This window comes from Papio anubis, chromosome 6 (assembly GCF_008728515.1).
Source record: "Papio anubis isolate 15944 chromosome 6, Panubis1.0, whole genome shotgun sequence".
Classification (NCBI taxonomy): Eukaryota; Metazoa; Chordata; class Mammalia; order Primates; family Cercopithecidae; genus Papio; species Papio anubis.
The window spans coordinates 157,610,546-157,635,321 of record NC_044981.1 but is presented as its reverse complement, the minus strand read 5'-3'; the positions used below and the strand labels follow the sequence as shown (position 1 = coordinate 157,635,321).

Sequence of the window (24,776 nt, the reverse complement as noted above, 5' to 3'; positions counted from 1 at the left end):
TAAGATGGTGCACCACTTTGGAAAACAGTTTGGAAGTTTAGGGAAATGCAAATCAAAACAGGATACTACTTTACATTAACTAGAATAGACATTATCAAAAAAAAGCACAATTGCAAGTATTGGAGAGGGTATGGAGCAGCTGGAACCCTCACACATTGCTAGTAGGGGTATAAGATGGTGCACCACTTTGGAAAACAGGTTGGAAGTTTCTGAAAATGTGTTGAACATAGATTTACCATATGACTCAGCAAATCTACTCCCAAGAAAAATGAAAATATTTTTGTACGAAGACTTCTATGGGAATGTTCAGAGAAGCATTATTTATAATAATCAAAAAGTGGGCACAACCCAATCAACTAGTAAATGGATAAATAAAGCGTGTGGCAGTCTGAACAGTCTCAGTAATAACAAGGAATGATGTACTGACACCTGCCACGACATGGATCAATCTCAGAAACATAGGCTAAGTGAAAGAAGACAAATACAAAATACCACATATTATAAAACTCTATTTGTATGAAATGTCCAGAATAGGAAAATCTATAGAAACAAGAAATCATTTAGTGGTTACCTAAGGCTGGGGGTGAGAATGGGGAGTGACTGCAAATGGACACGAGATTTCTTTTGGGGGTGATAGGAATGTTCTAAAATTGGGTTGTGACGATCATTGCACAACTGTACTATACTAAAAGTTACTGAATTGTACCCTTCAAATATTATGTAAAATGTAACTAAAAAAGCTATATTTTAAGAAGTCTTAAAATTCTAAGTGGTTGTATAAATCCTTTTGTAATGCCAATATTCTCTGGACGTTAACTTCTTGGCTGAAGGATCTACTCTTCTGAAGGAAGATGAATACAAAACCTGCTTGAGAAATTACTTGCCCAGGGTCAGTGGCTATGTGTAAGGAGTCAGTGATCTTCCAAAAAGATTTCAGGAAGCTTTATGGTCAATCTGTTTTAAAAATGTAATAGCAAAAAAAAAAAAAAAAAAAAAAAACACCATCAATGATGTATAATTTGGGGCTATTTTAGAAAGCTAACTGCTGAAATGTTTACTTCTGAAGAAGACGCTTTCTCATCAGCTCATTCAGCAGTATTTACACTGACCTAGCACCTATACATCTTGGTTTAAAAATAAAGTGAACTCCCAACATGTGATAACAAGGTTTAAACTTTTATCTGTTATAAATTTGCTGGTTAATATAAAATAATTAAAAAGAACCACCCTACGTCATTAGTATTGCTTCATTTATTTCCTTTGCTTTTCAGCGAGGCGATCCTAAAGGGACGCCGAACCCAGTGACCACCTTTAGCACACACGATTGTGCTCCTCCTTTTGAGGAACAGGTAAGTGAAAATGACAGACTTCTGAATCATACTGGGTTGCCTCATAAGCTGTTAACCATTAAAAGACAATATAACTGAGCTTTCCTAAAATAAACCATTTATTGAAAAAAGAACCTTTTTCTTAAATTTCAGTAATCAGCCTTTGCATTACAAACCTGCAGCTTGCCAACAACAAAAAAGGTAAAAGGTTTCACAGTCAGTGCACTCAACAAACAGGAGATTAAAAACAAGGTATAGGACGCCTGATAACACTACAACTTCTTTTGAACCTAGAAAGGTCAAAACACTACGCTGATGTCACGGTTCTCAGTCACGCGAGACACGGAGGAGACAGAGGCGATGGTCCGTGTACAGTAGTAATGGCACTTAACATGCAGCTTCTTTAACCTCGTGGCCACCAGCCCTCCAGAGAGCCTTTTGCCACATCAGACAAACAGGAGCAGCAGGAGAAGTGACGCTTGTCACCTGTGCAGTCTTCAGTCTTGGAAGGTTAAAAAGGCTTATACTGCTTCTCAGCACAGTCTTTATGTAAATATTACATACAGTAGTGATTAAGAGAATTTTCCAAGTCCATATTCTACTAGGCTTCATTCTTCATCTGTGCAAACCTGTGAGGAAGCAGGAGAGAGCTGAGCCCTTGCAGAGGCAGGTGTGTACTTGTGCATACACACAGTGTGAGCCTTACGGGGAAGGCTCCATCCAGTCACCCTGATGCTCCCAGCACTGTGCTGGGCACAGAGGGAAAGGCTTACGAAATGTAATGAACAATGGCAAAGGTAAGTTACTGCTCTAAAATTAAGCCTGGGAATTGACTAATGAAAGCATTTTCTAAAATGTGTATGTGCACTCTCAGGTCAATACAAATTGTTAGGCACTTTATAACTAAGACATACATTGTTATTTAATTACAAATCCCTAACATCTCCATAGCTGGTCCAGTTGCTTGCCCCTTACTCCCAGTTACCAAGAAGAGCATCACCGCACTCTTCCGCCCCTTCCTTTCCTTTCCCAGGGGCTCTCCTGCAGGGGTCTTGCGAGGCTTTTTTCTCCAGGGCTCTGTTCTCATCCCCTTGTCCTCTGTGGACCCTCCCAGCAATACTTCTGTCTCCCACACCTGTGCCCTACCTCAAATCCCTCTTCAGTGCCAGCCCCAGATATCCAAATGCCCATCTGAAATCTCCAAGCAGACGTTCCAAACGTACCCCAGGCTTCATCCACCAAAGAGGACCCACCACCTCTGGACCCACCCCTCACCCAACTGCTTCTTTCTCTACTCTGGCAAATGGACACAAACCAGAAACCTGGGAGCCACCCTAGACTCCTCCCCTCACTCACCTTTCACATCCAATCAGGGGTCAGTCATGGCACTCTAACTCTTAAATGCCACTGATCACTCACCTGGAACGCGCTCTCCCAACCCCTTGGCTGTATCAGAACCTTCTCAATTCCTCTGCCTCTAGCGTGATCTTTCTAAAACACTATGTCATCATTTATGTTTATAATAAAATGGAAACTCCTTCATGTTGCTCCTGGTTACTGTTCCAGCCTTATCCTCCTGCCCTTTTCCACATCCTGTGTTCACCAGGATCTACCTACACAGGGCTCTGTGACCATCCCACTCCTCTGAAGGGTGAGCGTTCCCAAGCTTCTTTACTTTGTCTTCCATGCCCGCTCCCCTACTTCTGACCTCTAGTACCTCAGTCTAGAGAAAAAAGAACTGAGATTGGCTGACTTAATTAAATTCCTCTTCTGAGTAACCTTACCTAGCATTATCACAGCTCTTAGGGTAATGATAGTCATTACTGTCTTGACCCTCCAAGTAGACTACACACTCTCGAGTGGAAACTCTTTCATCCCGTCCCATTTAAATTTCCATCTTACTGTCTCTAGTGTATCTCAAATGCACCATCAAAAGAGATCAAGTAGAAGAATCTCAATGAACATTTTCCAAATGAAAAAACACATACAAAAATCCCTGGCATAATAATACATTTAGTTCCTTTCCACTTCAGATATAGCTACTTTAAAGTTTCAAACCTTCATTAACGTCTGGATGCAAAACAGAACTTAAACACTTCAACATGAAAAAGACTATCCAGTCATCTGCCAAACCTTGACAAACGAATGGTCGAGGAGCTGGCTGGCGGTCCATCTCATCTTTGGGTCACTCTCAAGGCAGTGAGAAAGGAAGTCCTTGCCTTCAGGGCTTAATCTTTCAGGGATTGGTGGCTTATGTCCCATCCCCACTTTATACATAATTTGAAAGTTGTGCTCATACTCATGCCAAGGCCTCTAAAAAAGATGTTTTAAAAAAATCAGATTTTAATATTATATAGCCACAAACAATGCACATGTTCAGTCTCTTTTTAAGCATCTCATAATTAATACATGTATTAGGGAACAGCAAATTCTTACTAAAAGGGCCGAACAATTTTTCAGGTTGACAGGCCATATGATCTCTATCACAACTATTCAGTTATGTCACGGCAGCATGGTAGCAGCTATGGACAACATGTAAATGGTATAACTGTTGCAACAAAACTTTATTTATAAAACAGGTGGCCAGCATAGTTTGCCTACTCCATTTGGGGTGCACAATTTAGTCCAACATTATCTAGAAACCATCATCATGCAACTAAAAAATGTAATATATAAAATGATATAAAAAAGTCTACAAAACCCAATTCTCTTAGAGGGATGGTTAATATGCTACCTTATTGAAAAATAAAAATTCCATTAGTGCAAAGCTTATTTCATTACGATCCTATGAAAAATGAGATTCATAGGGGAAGGAACTAAGTGTGTATGGAATTCTAATTTCTAAACTATTGTTTCGTTATTGCCAATATGTATTCTTCAATATGAGAACCTGTTCTTTCATGTGTGGCTTTACTGGAATAACACAGATATCACAACCACCACCTTTCTATTTTAATGCTAATAGAAATAATGTTAGCTAATATTTATTGAGCACTTATATGTGATCTCTTTCAGCAGCTGCAAGGCATAGCTACATTATAATTAACTGATTTCCTACTAGTAACTTAACACTAACTTTTCACTTAGGAACAAAGGTCTCTAACTTTTTTGCTATAACAGTGTATGTGTACAGTAAGCTACACATAGTGCAGCACGTGCATCTTTATACATCTGTATAATTGCTCATTAATATTATCATTGCAAGATACATTTTCAGAAGCAGAAAGCTTCTCGGTTTAAGTGCTGTACACATTTAAAATTTTGATGGAGATTGGAAACATCTCCAGAGCAGCCCCACCACAGGGAATTTCTGTCCAAAACATGTCTGTTTCTTTACATACTCTCTTAAAGTGAGAATTCTCAATCTTTAAAAATGTCACTCAGCACTTTGGGAGGCTGAGGCGGGTGGATTCTGAGGTCAGGAGTTTAGAGACCAGCCTGGCCAACACAATGAAACCCTGTCTCTACCAAAGTACAAAACTTAGCCAGGCGTGGTGGCACATGCCTGTAATCCCAGCTACTTGGGAGGGTGAGGCAGGAGAATCGCTTGAACCCGGAGGTGGAGGTTGCAGTGAGCCGAGATCACGTCACTGCACTCCAGCCTGGGCAACACAGCGAGACTCCATCTCAAAAAAAAAAAAAAAGTCACTCATATGCTAAGTAAAAAGATTTCACTTTTAAATATATAATTCTGGTTAATGAGGTTGTCATCTTTTCATGCTTTCTTTTGTTAATAATCATTTTAGAGCAGTTTTGGGTTTATAGAAAAATTAACTGGAAGGTACAGAGAGTTCCCATATCCCTCTCTGTCCCAGTTTCCTCTACTATGTATATCTCGTGTTACTGTGCTCCATTTTTTAGAACTGATGAACCAATGTGAATGCACTATTGTTAACTGAAGTCCACAGTTTACGTCAGGGTTCACTCTGTCGCACATTCTACGGGTTTGGACATTCACATACTGACATGTATCTATCATCACTGTATCCTACAGAGTAGGTAAAAATTCCGTCCTGTTCGTCTCTCTGTTCCCCCAGTCCCTGGCAACCACTCATCTTTCTACTGTCCCTGTGGTTTTGCCTCTTCCCAAATGTCATTAGATGGAATCGCTCAGAGTGCAGGCCTTTCAGACTGGCATCTTTTGTCACTTAGCCACATGCATTTACGGTTCCTCCAGGTCTTTTTGTGGCTCGATAGCATGTTTCTTTTTATCGCTCAGTAATATTCCTTTGTATGAATATAACACAGTTGATTCATTTACCTATTGAAGAACATGCTGGTTGCTTCCAAGTTTTGGTAATTATGAATAACGCTGCCGTAAACATTCATGTGCAGGTTTTTGTGTGGACATGTTTCCAACTTATTAATGTTGCTTTTTGTAACTGCTTGCTTCCCTGTATTTTAATGAGAGGTTTATGCTTCTTAAATTCACTCCTAAGAGTTCTCTGTGGTGTATAGCTTACAAATATTTGTTTCCTGGTTTGTCATTTGTCTTAATCTTATTGTTTCTTTCGATGGATAAGATTTTTGTCTCTAATAATGTTCACTATTTAGTGTCTACACTGTTTGTAATGAATAATCAATCCATTAACTACTGTTCTGTCAATGCACAGTGACCTTCCGAAGTTCCTCCGCCAGGTGTGGGGGCTCCACTTACCTTGCCAGTCACCATCTCTATGACAACACACCCCAGACTCCAGATGTCGGCCGCACGCCCATGGCCTTCTCCTTTGGCGCGAGTGATGACTTCAGGTGCCATGTATGCTTTAAAAGTCACAGATATGTTGAGAGTAATGGGTTATAAACATATCACCATGTATTAATAGAGCCAAGCAATAAATTAATATTGTACAATATTATTTTCCTGCATTAAGCAATAGGAAACATCAAAAACTTAGTTCAAATCAATCTGCTGAACGAACTTTTTAAAGGGACAAATTCTCTTTTAAAAGACAATGTTTGAATATACACATTTTCAAATTAATTGTATGCACAATGAAAATGGAAAATCTAACCTGCAAAAGAGGAGGCAAAATTTCCTGGTACTAAGTGATCAAAACGAACCATCACCATTGAACCACAGTGTTGTTTAGACTACAACGGCTTTAAGAAAGACAATGCAAGCAACAAAAGAGTTTTTCTGGTGAGAAAAAGAGGCTTTCCTCTCTCCTGTAACCTAAAATGAGTCATTTAATTTACCAATCTTGGGTGAGAGCCCACGTGTGTGAGGAAGCAGCCCTTCTCACGACTGAACACCTTTACCTGCTCTTCCATCTCTACTGACAAAGAAAGGTGAAGGGAACATGCAGGTCCCAAGCATGCTGCATGAAGTCAGAGTGCAAAGAACAACCAAGCTGGTCCCTACCTGCTGTCCCCAGGGTGCTGTTCACTTCACCAGGCATGGTCTGGGCATTGTTTTTGAGCTTTACTGAGCATCCAAAATCTCCCAGTTTGATTAATCCAGATGAGGTAAGGAAGATATTGGCACCTAAAAAGAAACAAGCAGTTGTTACGCAGCCTCTGAAACACAATGTGGGCAAGGTTACATGGTAATCTAAACTACCAGGAAGTTCATTCACAAACTGAACAACAGAAAGGCTTATGAAACTTGACTTACAAAGTGTAATCACAGAAAGATTTGTAAGCCTTATTCACTCACAAATGTTAATACAAAACAACAAAATTTTAACAGCAGCGCAGGTAGCCTTGACCAATAAATTCTGAACTGAAATACATGCATAAATTCTAACATTAATAACCCACAGAGATACTTAAAAAGAAATCGCATACAAAACACAAATGCTTGTGGTGGCAGTCTGAAGAATTAGAGATGTGTACAATCAGCAGCGTCTGAAACAGGAAGCGACATATAGATGAGAGCTGCACACACACTGCAGTTCTTCAGATTCCCAGCTGAGGCCCTTGGATTTGTTCGTGACTGAAAACTGTTCCGCAAGTTTCAAATATTCCTACAAGCAATATATATGCTTAACTTGTAGTCTAGTTAGAATTTGGGGATACTGTTCATCTCTCAGGAGAGCTTGGCTTTTTGCTCTAGGCTATAAGACATTACTGCTCCAACTAAGTCATGCTATCTCTGGCATCGTGTCCTGTGGTACCGCCTTTGAAAAGCAACAACACAGAGCCAATGGAGTAGACAAGCAGCCATCTGATGAGCTGAGGTCAACAGCGAATACTCATAAATCAGTGCTTCCAGAGCTGATGCTCCCCACAACTGACTACAAGGGCAGCTTGATCTTCTCGAACGATTCTACATCTGTACCTTCTTAGTCATGCTGAACTAGAAAGCATTCGATAAGGATATCAGTGAGCTGACCTGGTTCAGATTCTAAGGGAGTCTCTTCCTGCCACGGAATAAAACATGAAGACACCATTTTGTAACAGTGAACAGACTGAGGGTGGTGTCTATGGCAGAATGACTAGAAATGGGCAATGCTACAGCCTGATAAAGAGCCAATTAAGCCAACACCGGAATGACCCGAGACACCAAAGCAAGGTAGTGGACAGGCAGGCCGCCAGCAAGACTGGCATACGCTGGGTGATTCAGGGTGAGCCACATTACAGAGCACGAACAATTCTTACACCTAGACCAAAGCAGACTGGTGTCATCCAAAACAGCCCCCTACACTGGGTCTCGTCCCCGGTCAGAAGTCAGGTCGGTTCCTGAGTGAATGTGTTTAGGTTAGCCTCAGACTACAGGACAGAATGAAACTCTTCAGCCTAGGGCCAATTAGGCACAAAAATACTTCCCCATTTTAATTATCCTTAAGACTTGCAAATACAAAGGGGAGGGGCATGGCGTGGTTAAGGCAAATGCCACGGTGACCATTCTGAGACAGAAGCACAGCAATTTCCCGCCCCCCCCCCACCCCCGTGCTATGAGAAAAGCCCTTTTAATCCATCAGCGTGGCCCAATTAATCTTCAGCAGAACTCGATTTCAACGTTTGTGTAAACCCCATTCTTGTCTCAAAAACATAGCCTCAAATTTGTATGTGCATTTCTGATCTGATTTACTGTCGGTTTACATATTCATGATTTTCATATATAAATAGACAAGAATCCTGATACGAGAGGAAAAAAGGTTGCTTTGATCACGAATGTCTGGTAACTACATGGGCTATGCCAAATCGGCCTATAAAAATAGCAAACTTCATTTTGGGAAAACAGATTTCTCTAAAAGCAGTGTTGAACAGACAGAGTGGACTCTTGGGTAGAGACATGGGTTCTACCTTGCTTCTGAAAACAGGATCCTTACGGAGGCATATTTCAATGAAAGGTATTTCCATCTCGAGAAATCATATGTGGGAATGGGATGCGTGTCTTCAGAGCCCCTCCCACGTGCTGGGTACCAGTGGCTCTAACCCACAGCAGCCAGGCGGGTGTAGGATTACCTTTAATGTCACGGTGGACTATGCCATGCTCATGGAGGACATTGATCGCAATGGTGATCTGCTTTGAATACAGCCTAATCACATGTTCCTGAAGTCCCAGCCTTGACACCTCTTCTAATGTCCCCTCATCGCAGTACTCCATGAAGATGTACATTTCTTCCTGCAGGAGGAATAAAGGGCAGCTCTGTGTTTACGGTTTTCCTTACATGTACGCTAGTGAAAAATCTGGAAAACTTCCTAGGCCACACCCCAAAGGAATGTTCTTTCTAACGGTATACTACACTTGCCATCCTGAGTACTGAATGTGTCTCACAACAGTCGTTTCCAAGTCCTCCACAGAGGTGTCTGCCTGCCTCCTCTGTCTGGAATTATACAGCTCTTGTGGATAAGAACATCTCCAAATCGCAGGGGATCAATTTCTATTATCCTCTGAAATTAAGTCTGCTATATAATCTCAGACAGGGACCAACAGGGCTGTCCCTACAAATACATTATTAAGTACTGAAACACATCCTTTTTAAACATAATTTGTAAAAACATTAAAAATGATCCATTTTCAACTTCCCCTGGAAGCTCATGCTCTACACCACGATGCTCCAAGTTATCCTCTTTCCCTCGACGTGTTTATTTCTAAACACAAGGGGGAAACTTAATTTGAGGTTTGAATTTTCTCTCATTTCACAATGGCTCCCTAAATACATACAAGAGAAAAACCAGTATTACTTAACAGTGTACTCAACAGTGGTTCAGCAAAAAAATGGAAAAAAAGTCACAAGAGGTGGTGTAAGGGGCGTTTTAGAAGAATCTTCAGACTGGCAGGATGGGTTTCAGTGCTTTATGATGTCGGGTTAATGACTACAGTCTACAACTTACATTTTAGGAAGAACTCCTCTAGTTTCAGAGAGAAGGCAGAAATGATGTAACTCATGGAGATTTCCTGAGAATTAGGCAAAGTTACTGTGCTCTGAAATGAGAAGACCTGTGATGTAGAACAGGACTCCATTCTGTGCCCTCACTGATTCCTCACACAAAGAGTGTCATTAGGGTCGGCTTACTCTATGAAGCTCCACACCAAAATACCGAACCAGATTGGGGTGTTTGATGCCTTCGAATATTTTCAATTCATCTGCAGTTTCCTTGATAGTCTTATGGTCATTAGGTTGAAATCGAATCTGTAAAGTGAGGTGATGAATACGTTAATTGGCCGGATTTAATCACTCTACATTATACACATACATTGAAACATCATTCTACACCCCATAAATATATATATAATCATGATCTGTCAATTAAAAATAACAAAAAATTAAGAAAAAAGGAAGTTTATAGCCAAGCTGGAGTGAAGTCACAGAAGTGCAGCCAGGTCCCGGGCACAGAGGAGGAAGAGGCTCTGCTCCGGGAGAGAGTGGAGTGAGGAGCCTCGTGTGGAGGAGGAAGCAGCTCCACAGCAAGCTCAAGACGCTGGAGCCTCCCTTCCCCGCCCCTCCTCTCCTTCCATGTCAAACCGATGTCTCCACAGACAGCAGTGAGTCCTGTTTCCACTTCAGGTTCCCTGGCCATTTCCCCATCCTACCTCCAGCTGTTTCAATGCCAGTTGTTTCGGAAGCTTATCATAACTGTTATCTTCTCCCCCAAAGTGCCCCCGTAAGACACTCCTGTTAACCATCTCCTCTAAGCCTTCATCAGACTTAGCTCTGCCACCCTCGTAGGCACTGCTCACACCTGTGCTGTTAGAACTGTTTGTGACTTATTACCCTCTCTGGAATCGTAAGCCCCTTCACTGTCTGTGTGTGTTATCTCAGTGCATCTGCCTGGTTGGTCCTGACTGTCGCAGTGCTGGTGCTGAAGACAGCTCTATGCACAGAGAACTGAATCACCACCAGCGTCTTTACGGAATTTCTATCACCCAGAGCCGCCAGGCCCAAAGGCCCCAGGGAGCCAGATGACTCACCTCCTTCATGGCCATCAGCTCCCCGGTGTCGACGCTGATGCAGGTGTACACCTTCCCGTACTGGCCTTCCCCTGCAAATAACGCAAACAAGCTGCACTTCCAGCCACTGCAGCGGGCTGTTTTACATTCCTTAAACTTGCAATAATACTGTCCAATTATTTTGGACGTATATTTATATATTTATAATTAGGTTTACTGCAGTTTACTATTGCAAGATCCAAAATTTTTCTAAATGTTCCCTGATAACTAAAGTTTTAGGCAATCTCTTTAATATGTCTTACCTACAAGTATCTTTAAATAGAGCAGAACCAACTTGGGTAAATCCCAGGAGAAGCATCAAAATGACCAATAAAAGCAGCCTTGGTGTACACTTCTGAGCCCTCACACCCCTCAAGGAGATCTTAGCTGGGGCTCAGAGCAGAAGAAAACAGCCAGGACTAAGCCTGGCCATTGTCTACGTCACTGGCACATGTCCAGGAGTGTGTGGGAGCAGACATTCCCCTAACATACCTTCTGGGACATTAAAGCAAGAGGATATGTGCCTGAACAAGACTGATAACAGTAATTAATCCAATTTATAAAGTACTTGATTGTTTTCAGTGGGTTTTGCCCTCCTTGATAGCTCCAAGGAAACATCAGGTTTCCTCAGGCTGACAAAGTCCCATATTATTAATACAACTGTGTTCGCCCCCTTCAGACCTAGATGTGTGACAGATAAATACATTTAAGTGGGGGAAGGATCTGAAACACAACAAGACTTCTTCCCTCACATAATTTACCACTAGTTATTTTACAAGAAGCAATTCCACCTGGAAATTAATTAATTAATGAGGCAATGTTTTAGAAAAGAAGACTGTCTTGTCCTCATTTGTATCCAGTCTCTCTTCAAATCATGTCCTCTGTGTGTGTGTGTGTGTGTGTGTGTGTGTGTGTGTGTGTGTGTGTACAGAGAGAGAGAGACTAGAACAAATGGGTCAATTTTTGGTGCCTCTCCACTGGCAACTTCCAGGGTTATTAAGCAAAACGATCCAACGTAATGAACCACTTAGAAATCTCTTTTGTATTGCTCTTAGAATACATTTTACAAATTAAACAAACAAAATCCAGACCACTCTGCAAAAAGGTAACAATGCATATTTATTGTATCTACAAGAAAAAAGGGCCAACTCTATAGGATTTAACCTAAAGAAGTATAACTATTGCTACTTCTAACAGGGACTATCTTGACATCACCTTCCTTAATTTCCTTACCGATTTTGTTTCCTCTTTGCCACTTGAAGGTCACCTTCCTCAAGCCAACATGCATGACGTTATCATAGGACTTAGGCGTATCACAAACTTGACCAATGATATTCTTTCTCCTCATTTCTCGGTACCTCTTTTCTTCGAACAATCGGACTGACTTCTGGATAGCTTCTATGGGTCCTAGTTTAGAAGCAGTATCTGCAGAGAGAACCAAAACCTCATGAGTCCCAATCACTGTTATCAAGTCAGTTTCCAAAAGAGAAACCAATAACGACAGAGCAATATATATTAGCACTCCATTACAGCAAAGCTTATTATCTACTCAGATACACAGGTGAATTAAAGTTCTTCAAACGCTACTAATTCCAGCATATGCCACCCCTTATACAGTACACAGATAAAATATAAGCTAGTCAAACAAAAACGATTTCCTTTCCCAAGAACGTTGGCTAAAATCTTGCAGTAATATAAATGCCTCTAGTTTCTCCTCTCTCCATTCCACGCTCTTGTTTGCCATATTATTAAAACATAAGATGTGATCATGTTACTGTCCTACATAAATTTAATTCACTGGAGCAGTGACTCATGCTTGTAATCCCAGCACTTTGGGAGGCGAGGTGGTCAGATTGCTTGAGCCTAGGAGTTCAAGACCAGCCTGGGAAAAATGGCAAAACTCCATTGTCAGGCCTCTGAGCCCAAGCCAAGTCATCCCATCCCCTGTGACTTGCACATACATGCCCAGATGGCCTGAAGTAACTGAAGAATCACAAAAGAGGTAAAAATGCCCTGCCCCTGCCTTAACTGATGACATTCCACCACAAAAGAAGGGAAAATGGCCAGTCCTTGCCTTAAGTGATGACATTACCTTGTGAAAGTCCTTTTCCTGGCTCATCCTGGCTCAAAAATTTCCCCCACTGAACACCTTGCGACCCCCACTCCTGCTCTCCAAAGAACAAATCCCCTTTGACTGTAATTTTCCTTTACGTACCCAAATCCTATAAAATGGCCCCACCCTTATCTCCCTTCGCTGACTCTCTCTTCGGACTCAGCCCGCCTGCACCCAAGTGATTAAAAAGCTCTATTGCTCAAATAAAGCCTGTTTGGTGATCGCTTCACATCGACGCGCATGACACCCATCTCTACAAAAACATACAAAAGTTAGCCAGGTATGGTGGTGCGTGCCTGTAGTCCCAGCTACTCGGGAGGCTGAGGTGGGAGGATCCCTTGTGCCCAGGAGGTAGAGGTCACAGTGAGCCAAGATTGTGCCACTGCACTCCAGCATGGGTGACAGAGTAAGACCAAGTCTCAAAAACAAAAAACAAAAAAACACTTAATTCATGGTTCTCCACTACCTACTAACCAAATATGCAAAACTTTACCTGCAGAATTTGGACCCAGTTTGTCTTTTCTATGTTTTCAAACTAGCCAAAATGACTCTTACAGAACACAGCAAACTACTTTTCGCTTCCCTTACTTTTACACCTTTTCCTCTGCCTAAAATATCTTCTTCATACCTGAGTATCTGTTGAGTGAATCTTACTCACACAGTGCAGCTGAAATGCCATGCCTCTTCTAGGAAGCCATCTCTGATGAGAAGGATTTTCCCTTCTCTGGGAAGAGTATAGTAAAAGGGCTCTAGAATCAAAATTCCTGGGATAAAATCCTGGCCTCGCCATTTTCTAGGTGTTTGACAATAGGCAAGGCAATTAACTTCTTCACACATTAAAAACCAATCTGTAAAATAAAGGTAAAAAGTCCAATCTCACAGACCTGCTGTGAGGATTTCATGAAATAATACCTGTAAAGCATTTAGCCCAGTGGCGGGAACACAGTAAAACTCAATTAATATTAGCTATGGTCATTATTCCTCATTTTCCCATCAGGCAATGTATCTCTCTTTCTCCAACTTGTTTTATCAACTTGTCATGATAAAAAGAAAAAAAGAAATACTTTTTACACATTTAACAGTTCTGTGAGCTATTACCCTTACTACATGTGATTCTGATTTCATCCTGTTCTTTTTTAAAAAACGCTGATCACTCCTACTAAAATTTTACAACCCACTAATGGTTCACAACCCACAACTTGAAAACCATGGTTTGTCCTGTTCTCTATGACAGCATTTTTCATACCATATCCTAATTAGCTACCCAAGAGCCTAAGTTTTCTGGCTCAGATGAAGAGATCCTTGAAGGCTGGGATGACTATAAGGTAGAAAAGAGAAATTCTGAAAGATTTATAATGGTCCATTTATAATTTATTACAATCACTTCTTTAAAATATGGATCCAAATTTGTTTCCTTTGCCTCAATATACAACACAGCAAATCTACCCAGCAATGGGCAAGACTTTAACAGCAGTGAGGCCATGGGCTCCACAGTCAAATATTTCTGAGAAATGCTTAAAAAAATTTATCAAGATTCCTTGTTTGTTTGGTTTTTTGAGATGGAGTCTCCCTCTGTCACCAGGCTGGAGTGCAGTGGCATGATCTTGGCTCACTGCAACCTCCACCTCCCACGTTCAAGAGATTCTCCTGCCTCAGCCTCCCGAGTAGCTGGGACTACAGGCGCCCGCCACCCTGCCCAGCTAATTTTTTTATTTTTAGTAGAGACAGGGTTTCACCATGTTGGCCAGGATAGTCTCGACCTCTTGACCTCGTGATCCACCCACTTCAGCCTCCCAAAGTGCTGGGATTACAGGCGTGAGCCACTGTGCCTGGCCTTTTTTTTTTTTGAGACAGAGTTTCGCTCTTGCTGCAGTGGTGCGATGGTGCCATGGTGCGATGGTGCAATCTCGGCTCACTGCAACCTCTGCCTCCCGGGCTCAAGCAATTTTCCTGCCTTGGCCTCCCGAGTAGCTGGGATTACCGGCATGCGCCATCACGCCTGGTTAATTTTGTATTCTTAGTAGAGATGGGGTTTCTCCATGTTGGTCAGGCTGGTCTCGAACTTCTGACCTCAGGTGATCCTCCTGCTTCGGCCTCCCAAAGTGCTGGGATTACAGGTGTGAATCACCGCGCCCAGCCATTTGTCTTTAATATGTCAATGTGAACTTAACTCTCACAAGAGAAACAAAATTCCAAGTGGTTCCCAAGTTTACTTGACCACAAAGTACTTGATTTGAAAAACATAGCAAAGACCTGGTATCCTTGGGAACTGCTGATTACATGTGAGCCACTGAAGAGACTGTCTTCCTGTCACCAGGCTCAAGCCTAGGAAAACTCCGCAACTTGAACCCTCGACACACACCTACTCTGTCAGCAGGCTTGTCGGTTGTTTCTTGCTGCCATTACCTCTTTTAAATCCCACGTTAGTCCAAAATCATATTATTTATAAGGAATTTCTGCAACGGCATTCTAACGAATCTGCCCACCTTCTCCTCAATTCTGGCTAGCTGACTATACTATCTCAGCGTCTTACTCATCCCCAGCCTCCCACATCCCAAACACACCAGCTGCTCAAGAGCCTCTGGGGCTGCCCACCACCTCTGGGCAAAGCCTTCATTACTTAGCTGGTCACTGACAGCTGTCCATGATCTGATCTCCCTTCACCCTCCGGTTTCTCCTGCATTGGCATCTGCGGCCCAGTGGCTCTCCTCTGCAGTCACGAGGCCTACATTTCCTTCTATTCCTTTCCTCCTGGCTTGCTACAGACCTGTCTTCCCTTCAAAGGGCCAGCCCAGTCTCCTCCCTCCACAAAATCCTTCCAGACATCTCTGGGCTTTGGAAGACAAATACTCTTCTGGTCAGTCACACACAGGTGAAAGGGAAGCTGCCGTGGAGTGCACTGGACTCGAGAGAAGTGCCTTCTGGTCCTCACTCTGTCATTGACTACCTTGGCCAAATTATTGGGCTGCTAAGAAACTATCATTTATAAAAAGAGAACAATATCTATTTTGCCTGTTGCTCAATATTGTTGTGCAAAAAAAGACATGAAAGCATTTTATAGATCATTAAATACCAGATCAGTGATTTTTCTATTTGTTCTTTTGATTAATATTAATCACCTGCTTTGTTTGATAAGTTCTTTTCCTCAATGTCTAATTTATGAATGGCTATTTCACAAATGTTTATTATATTTCTACCATGGACAAAAAGTTATGCTAAGTTGCTTTAACAATATAAAGATGAGTAAAACATATTAGAGACCCAAAGGAGCGTGCAGTTTGTTACAAGAAATAGGAAATGTACACAAACATAGCACATGATAGAAAGTGATGTCAGAGGTGTGAGATCACAAAATAGTAATGGAGGAGGTCTAATAATTCAGAAGCTAAATCAAGTTCTACCTGAAACTGCTCCCCTTATGTGTAACCATTTTTTTTGTTTGTTTGTTTGTTTAACTTCAACACTCCTCTCACCTTTACTCTGGCTGATTAGTGTCCGAAGTTCCCAACTTCTTCTGGTGGACCCACTTGAATCTCCTCTTGGATATGCTGGTTCTGCAGGAAGTTATTTTTATACAAATTAAGATTTATGAAATAAATACGCTTATTTGAGAACAACTGAAAGGAAGGGTAATGGTTAAAAGCAACCTGTCCTTTCTGTTTATTGATCTTTAGTGTGTTTGATATGGGTGTGAGAAACTATCTTTGCAATCAATTCTAAAAATTGCACCAACTAAGAAGTTAATGGGGTTACAGGATTTTAACTACACTCATCTTTCACTAGTAACAGTCAACAGAATACTGTGTAAAAAGTGGACTCCTTGGGGACCTCGTTCAAGATGTCAACTTCAGGAGCCCCAGCCCTGCTCCAATGGAAGCAGCAATGGGGTTCCTGAGCAAAGGTTTCTGAGGGTTGCATTATAAATGAAATTTCTACATATGATCAACCAACACAGCGTCACTTCTGTATTTTTTAAATGAATAAAAGTATTCAACAGTTAAAATATCTAGAATAATATTTTTAAAGCAACAAAAGTAGACCTATAAAATGCTAACAGAGCTAAAAAGGCATCTGTATTAAAAGGCCAACGTGCTCAGCAGTAAGTCTTCTCAGAAAGCTCTGCTGCTTCCTACCCTTCATTCCTTTAGAAAGGACCAAAAAAAGGAATCTTCAAGGGATCCTCATAAAGGCATTAACGACAGAAACTGGTGAACTGGGACAAATGATTAGGCTGGTTGTGATTAGGCTGGTTGTGAATGCAGCCACCACCTTAAAACACTCACCGTCTCGTTCCTCCGTGGGGCTTGAGTGACGACTCAGGGACCTAAACTGCAATTCAGCAGCTATGGAAGCCAATCGATCATTTTCAGGGACGCTGGAACCCCTGTTTTAATATTTTTAACAATTGAGCCATCAATTCAATAGAACTTAAAATGAAAGATCTGTGAGATTTTTCTAGAGGAACTAATTCTCAACTGGGGGCAACTCTGCCTGCCAGGAACAATTCTGTCTCCAGCAATGTCTTAGACACTTCTGGGAAGGTGCTACTGGCATCTAGTGGGCAGCGGAAAACACACAGGACAGACCCACCAGAATTTTCGCCATAAGCGAACAGCGCTGCTGTGGAGACCCTCCTCTGGAGTCTGTTAGAGCTCTAGAGTCTGGAAGGAGGGCTCTATTTTCATCTCTCCATAGCCAACGCCTGAGCCTGAGAACACCTGCCTGCATAAAACCTTGTCTTACATTAACAACAGACATAAAAACACAACACTACTGAAGTGTTACTGACGTGTGAAAAGCTCCATAACTCAAGCCCAGGGTGAATAAAACCCTATTAACCAAATCTTGCTGATCTTTAAGGTTACCATCAAATTATATTTATGTCTTAATTACGTTTAAAGTACTAAAATCATTCCATGGTCCAAAAGATTCCAAGTCTCTTAATAAGAAAATGGAAGGGAATACCTAAAGGTTTCTCAAGCAGTAGCCAAGCAAAAGTGCAAAAGAGCAGGAAGCTTAATATATTAAAGAACAAAGTTAATGAGGTGCTTTTCCAGAATAAAGTGAAATGTTCAGCAACCAGAATGAACCCATAAAGAGTAAAAACTAAAACTAAATAGGGAATGTGTTAAAATTGTAATTTGAATAATCAAAGAACCTCAAATAAATTTGGCATTAGTTTATTAAAGTCATTTAGTGTATATTTTTAAGTGAACGACAGAATGAAGTATGGTAGCATTTATGCTCTTATTATACACTGATCAAGGTTGAAGGCAACATGATCTATTGCACAGACATTTACAAATTATAAAATACGCATTTTTCTGGTATTTCCCTAAGCCCTCAAATCTAGTATAGTACTTGTTAAGTCTGAAGTGATGGGGACACTTCTACTACCATACAGTTCATCAAAAATTCAGCACTATCTGATGGGAAAACCACTGGTATTGAAGTGAGGAAGCCTATTCCACTCCTAAGCAGCACTAAAGACCACTGGTGAGACCAAGAAGTCACTAACACCTCTAATTTTCCTGATTTCCCACAGGTGAGACTGGCCAATTCCATGTCCTTAAGAGATTTTTGCATGGGTAAAAGGCAAGAACATATACTCATGAAGTGGCATATTGGGGAATGTTGAACAACTAGTTCTGGAGGGGGATGTGAGGGATGGGGAGGTGGGTTGTAGAGTTTGCCAATTTCTGTGGTATAACAACTTGCAAAATTTCTCAAACATTTGCCATCAGCTCTTGAGAGCCAGCAGGAGCAAGCCTCAGCAACAGCACCACTGCAAAGTGTTTGTACAAACAATGGTAAGGTAAGCCCAGAAGAGGTATTTCCTAGGTCAAGTAAAATCAATTGAAAATACTTATCGAAACCTCTAGGGTCAAGTGAAGTTGAACTTTGGTTGATGTATCTGTAAGACAGGCGAGGGCTACACCCCATGGCTGTGGCAGGGATGCACACACTGGTTCATTCTGCCTCCCCGTGGCACATTCACAAACCCACAGCTGTGCTGAGAAACAAGACCTCGGGTCTGTGAAGTTTGCCTCGGGAGCAGTGAGCCGAATCCACCAGTGACTCATGGGCCCACGAACCAGGCTCACTGTGAAGGCACTGAGGCTTACGCAGGGCTTGAATGCAGCAGGCAGTCTGATGACCACCCACACCTCTTCATGTGGCTGTGCTCTTCTCTACCTACTGTCTCACACACACACACACGGGTCATAAAGTAAAGTGAACGGGAATCTTGTGTAAAAAAATGTCCTTCAAGATAGCACACTATGATACCATTAAAATTTCTAAACATCAAAGATTGTCTAAGTATGTACAAACTTAAGATGAATACTTATGAAATGCTACTGATAAGTATTAAGATGAAATGCTGAAAAACTGCTTATGCAAAGACTAACCTCCATGAAAAGGCCAACTGTAGTATTTAACTCTTATACTAAAATACACGTAATGTGCCACACTACCAACTTACAAATGCCTTAAAACACAGCGCATCAACCTTTAAAAAGAGGGAGGTCACTCCCCGTTGTCCAGTTCGGGAGCAGTTTCATGTGAACGTGGACACAGCAGGTGTGGGAGGCAGGAGCCACAGGTGGCCAACGCCCTCCTCAATTATGACTGTGCTTTAGACCAAAGCACTTCAGTCTGTACTGCATGAATAAAGAAGACAGTTTTGGCAGCCCTCACAGGGATACAAAAGCATATGTGAAGATATTAGCCATGAAAAGCTCTAAACATAAAAATTAGGAAGCTAAATGGGAATTTGTTCAATTTGTTAATTTTTTTAGTTGACTGCTTAAGCAGTAAAATACTTTGACATTTTTTAGGTTATAGACATGTCTCACTAAAATTTAGAAGTATTAATTAATGAGTGAAAAGACTGCAAATATTTGTAGAAATTTTAGACTGTTATTAAAGTAAGTGTAAAAACATTTTAGTCTATTTTAAAATCTAAAGCCAGGCATCATCCTCCTGATAACTCTACTATCTTCTCCTCAGAGCTGAACACAGAGCCCTGGGTTCTATCACAACTTGATCTTTTAAGATCGGATACCCCCAACCTAAATAGTTTGGTTTGACTCGCATTGGAAGATGGGAATACTGACAGCATTCCTCCTACTTAGGTATAGCGGTGAAATTTAGAGAGAACAGCTCTTCCTCCACTTAGGATAGGAGAACATGATGAAATCCTCTGCCAAAATATAACTAGAATGGGAAAACCTACAAGACCCTCCCTGCTAATATAAAAGACAATGCGAGACTTAACTGTTCTGGGGCTTGCCAAGTTGTCTGAGAGTTCTCTCAAGTACTGATCTATTGTCCATATGACATACAAACCCCATGAACTCATTTTTCCACTTCTATAAACTACTTCTAATCAACAATTATTTAAAATAGAACATTTGGTTAGAAAACTGATCTTCCCCAAAAAATAAAATGTTACCACCTCAGATCATTAACTAGATGTCATCTTTTAACCACCTCGTGACTCCAGGCTCCATGAGGCAAAATGCTCGTGTCCCCTTCTGCTGTGGACCAGTCCTTTCCTATGATACTCCATTAAGTTATTCTTCGCAAAGTCTTTGGACATTTTGGCTAATCCCAGCTCCAAAGAAATACTGACATCAGACAAGTATCTATTCGTGCTGGTCGGTGCCAGAGCCTTCGGGCCGTGACAACCTGCAGAAGGCCCTACAGCATCACTCACACACCACAGCAAAGACGCCCAACCACAGCCGGCACACACCCTAACGTATGGTCACTGTGCAAGCACATGTGAGGGGTGGTGAGGGTACGGGACGCTGGTGGGGTGAGACTACCTGGTATCATGGGCACTGCTGATGGATTTGGGCAGCGCAGAGTCGCCACCAGAGGGGCTGGGCCGACTGGCAGCAACAGCAGCAGCAGCAGCAGCAGGGCTGCCGTGGCTCCGCGCGTCGGAAGGCACGCTCCGAGTGCTAAGACAAGAAGAAAAGCTTCAGGAACACATGTGAGAAGAGGGAATGGACTTGAAAATCTTTTTCAATTAAAAATAAATTATGGCAAGGGGGTGAAATATGTTTAAAAATATAAAATGCAAATTGTTCTTTGAGATTTGAGTCTAGGTGTAAAAAAGAAAAAACCTAACTTCAAAGCTTTTCTTTTTTTTGAGACAGCATCGCACTCTGTTGCCCAGACTGGAGTGCAGTGGCGCAATCATAGCTCACTGCAGCCTTGACCTCCTGGGCTCTGGGCTCAAGTGATCCTCCTTGCTTCAGCCTCCCGAGTAGCTGGGACTACAGGCAACGGCCATTACACCCAGCTATTATCTTTGTTGTATTTTCTGTAGAGACGATGTTTTGCTACATTGCCCAGGCTGTTCTCCAACTCCTGTGCTCAAGAGATCCTCCCGCCTCGGCCTCCTAAAGTGCTGGAATTACAGGCGTGAGTCACTGCACCCCGGTCCCCACAAAGCTTTAAAAAAAAAATAACTGTGGTCCTTATCTAGCAAATATTGTTAAATAAAATTACACTTTTAAAAAGTGATTATACAGCGAGAGAAGGTGCTCACTATCTCAAGATGCAGAAATGCCACCACATTCAAGGCAGTTATCGTGAATGTACTATCGTTTCTGAATTCACTTAAGTGTTTACGTTGCTTTGTAATTACATATGCAGATAAAAATTGAATCTGGAAAGGTCATTCCAGTTTTTCTCCACTTTTAGTGGTATTTAGTATTGTTTTCAAATGTTGACTACACTATCCACATTCAAATTTGTTTTCTGAAGGTTATTTTTCAAAGGCAGGAAAGGGAAAAATGACTCCAAAGCCTGAAAGCATTTAGTAGCTTGAGGTTATAAATAAGCTGAGAAATGAAGTTATCTTGAAAGGTACAGGTCTGTTTTAAATTTGCATGTCTTTTTCTTTTGCGACTAAAGGCTTCAAGATAATGCAAGAAAGAGCTTTTACAAATGTACGAACAACGCAGCAAAGGTATTTAGCTCTCAGAGCAAGCACCTAGTAGTTTCAAAAGTATCAGCATGCATATCGGAGAGCACTCTGTAAAGCAAATGACTAGACAAGCACCAAATACCTGAATCCCTCTGGAGTGGGGATAATGAGGTGTGGGTTAGGAGGGTCACTATGGCATCGAGGTACCTTCATAGGACGGGGGCTGTTCCGATGAATGGCTGCCAGCAAAAATGGCAACAAATGCAACTTGTTAACATGGTCCACAGAAAATCATCAAACCAAACAGTCAAATGGAAAATGGAATGTCACTCATTTTGGCCAATGACCAAGGTAAGTCCATTTATATAAGTAAAAAATAATATTACATATACAAATATTATGGGAAATGTCACTTTTTAAAAGTCAGTAAAGCCCTATTATATATTTACAGTTTTCTCCATCAAAAAACATTTTTAAAATCCTGGAGTAAAACATACACAATGTAAGCTAAACAAATGATGTAACTCATTTTAGAGATACTCCTAATAAAAAGGAGTTCTTATGTTATCTACACGTTAAAAAGATTGTGGCCACTGGCGACATTTCGAGAGATCCTGCCTTTGAGGTCGCTGTCATTTTCCTGAGTACATGGAGTTTTACTCAGTTCCTCTAAACCAGATCAAGTAGATTTAACTGAGTTATTAGTTATTTTTTTTTTCAAGAGCATGTTTTCTTCTCTTTTTCTTTTACATATTCTGGTAATAGATAAATATGAATAAAATTTAAAATAAAAATTTTAAACTAGATAAAATTTAAAATTAGAGATCTTATCTAGTGATTACAAATATGCTGACAATTCCACTTTCCCAATAACTAGATGTCAATATTAATGGACATGTGTTATATTTTGCCTACTCTCCGTAACATGCTTTTTCTCTTCTTGACTTTTAACAATCTGTTTTAACCTTCCTTAGTATTTTTTTAATGTCATATTTTCTCTTCATGTTAATACTTTCAGTCTATATATGTTTTACCCCAAATAAGTTTTATCCTAAATGGAAATCCTGTTTCTTCATGATTTTGTTTCCTATTAATAAGGTGAAACAAGAGAGACAGAAATAGTTAAAATGGAGAGATATGAAGTTCCCTTGCAGAACTTACAAATCAAAACTTTAAAGACCCTGCTAACAAAAAGAGTCAGGCAATTTGTATCTCTGATTCATTATCCTAGCTATTACAATGGCAAATGGAAGAAATTCAATAGTAATAAAGGTTAAAAGAAAAAAAAAACGATTTGGTGAGTAATTAAGCAAAGATACTGGGAACTAGTCAAAAATTAGTAAAAATTTTCCTACAAATAGACATTCTGTTTAAAAAACCATGTGCACATATATGTTTTGCATGAAACAAAACAATTATTTTAATAGTAGGTATATGTAACACTGCAAAACTTTCCACTTCATTGGAAAGAAAATTCAAATGGCTAATAAACAAAATGGATGTTCACATTTCACTATTGGTAAACACTGATTATAGAGATGTTTTTCATGGGCAAAACAAAAAAAGCCCATAAAAAAAATGGTAGAAAGAATTACAGTACATTCATGAACGGCCACAGTGTGGCCAATAAAAAGAACCAGTGAGATCGATACCTGTTGACACAGAGACATTTCTACAATTGTAAACGAACCACCCTATAAATGACTGTGTGATGAAATGGTAGCAGAGAAAGGTACAGGTAGAACGTATTTGTGTGATTATATGAATCTACAGAAAATATGGAAGCTTACATACCAGGTTGTTATTTGTTACGCGCTTACAATAGAGGGAAAGGAAGAAAGTAAGCAACAGTAACAAAATGACAGTTGATGTGCTCTCATTTTCATTCATTTCTTTTGTAAGAAAACAACACAAAACCAAATGATGACCCCTGTTGTGTATGGAACACTAGAATTTATACAATGTTATTACTTATTTAATCCTCATTAGCATCCAGTTCACTCATTAAAAAGGGAGGCTCAATGACGTTAAATGAGCAGCCCCAGGTCAATTGCTGCCCAGGCCCCCACAGTTCGTTCCACTAACCCACAGTGGCTGAGAGGACAGAGGACCATGTGAGTCTCCAGAGAGCACTATTAATGAACTGTCCCACTGCAGGGTGGAGTGGCAGGCATATTGAAAGATGAGCGACTCAGATGTTACCCAGGACTACCTTTGGATTAAGGAAGTATGAGTCATTTTTCTTTTATCTTTTGTAATCTTTTTTCTACATTGATAAATTTTCTAAATGTACATCTTCCATATTTTTCTAGATACTTTTTCTATGTTGTAATTTTTCCACAATGACAATGATTCCTTATGTAATAAAGTATTTTTTAAGTAATTCTTATTGAATTATCAATCATGTGTTCTTAGAGAAACATGAACGTCTTAAGAGATCAGAAAATCAAAATTACTCATAATATGCTTAGGCAAAAGCCTGATAAGACAATAGCATGCTTTATATAAAATGCTCAAATAGTCTTACAAACGATAACTTTCATTTTCACAACAACCTTGGGAGAAAAAGAGGTATAAACTGAAGATTAAAAAACCAACAATTAAAACCCATTCTACTAATTTTCTGTAGCTAGCAAGTACACTATATGAAATATAGTTGATGTTCAATAAATTTACCATTTATGAATTATATTTTGTGTAACTGAAATTGCATAAAATTTCTAAGTTTTCATTTTTGGCTGTTTATTATTATAAATACAGTTTTGTTTTATTTACAAACTATCTCAAGAATGGCATAAAACATAGCTTTTTTTGACATATATTTTGTTTTCAACATTCCAACATATACTGTAAAAGCGTTAATCATTCAATGTGACTATAAAATTGTACATAAACTGTAATCAAAAATTGTAATTAAAGTAATATATATAGCAGCATATCTTAACTTGATTTTTTAAAAAGTAAAACCAAATCAGAATTTACTACAGCTGGTGGGAAGGTGGGTACTTG

At 40.4% G+C, this 24,776-nt stretch overlaps 1 protein-coding gene across 5 annotated transcripts in view; it reads right to left on the bottom strand.

Moving 5' to 3' along the window:
* Nucleotides 1–1,424: 1,424 nt before the first annotated feature.
* MAP3K4 (mitogen-activated protein kinase kinase kinase 4) overlaps nt 1,425–24,776 on the bottom strand; it is a 126,546-nt gene continuing 103,194 nt past the window's right edge. For 2 of the 5 annotated variants that reach the window (XM_009206357.3, XM_003898373.4), the window contains exons 16-27: nt 21,910–22,006; nt 20,656–20,793; nt 17,107–17,207; nt 16,297–16,377; nt 11,944–12,135; nt 10,693–10,763; nt 9,797–9,913; nt 8,742–8,901; nt 6,694–6,816; nt 5,986–6,092; nt 3,462–3,641; nt 1,425–1,957 (exon numbers count right to left, since the gene is read on the bottom strand). In XM_009206357.3, the coding sequence (XP_009204621.2) occupies nt 1,937–1,957; nt 3,462–3,641; nt 5,986–6,092; nt 6,694–6,816; nt 8,742–8,901; nt 9,797–9,913; nt 10,693–10,763; nt 11,944–12,135; nt 16,297–16,377; nt 17,107–17,207; nt 20,656–20,793; nt 21,910–22,006 (1,388 nt within the window). In that variant the 3' untranslated portion in view covers nt 1,425–1,936. Of the gene's footprint in view, nt 1,958–3,461; nt 3,642–5,985; nt 6,093–6,693; nt 6,817–8,741; nt 8,902–9,614; nt 9,706–9,796; nt 9,914–10,692; nt 10,764–11,943; nt 12,136–16,296; nt 16,378–17,106; nt 17,208–20,655; nt 20,794–21,909; nt 22,007–24,776 lie in introns of all 5 variants that reach the window. The other 3 variants (XM_003898374.4, XM_009206358.3, XR_646614.3) reach the window with 2 other exon arrangements.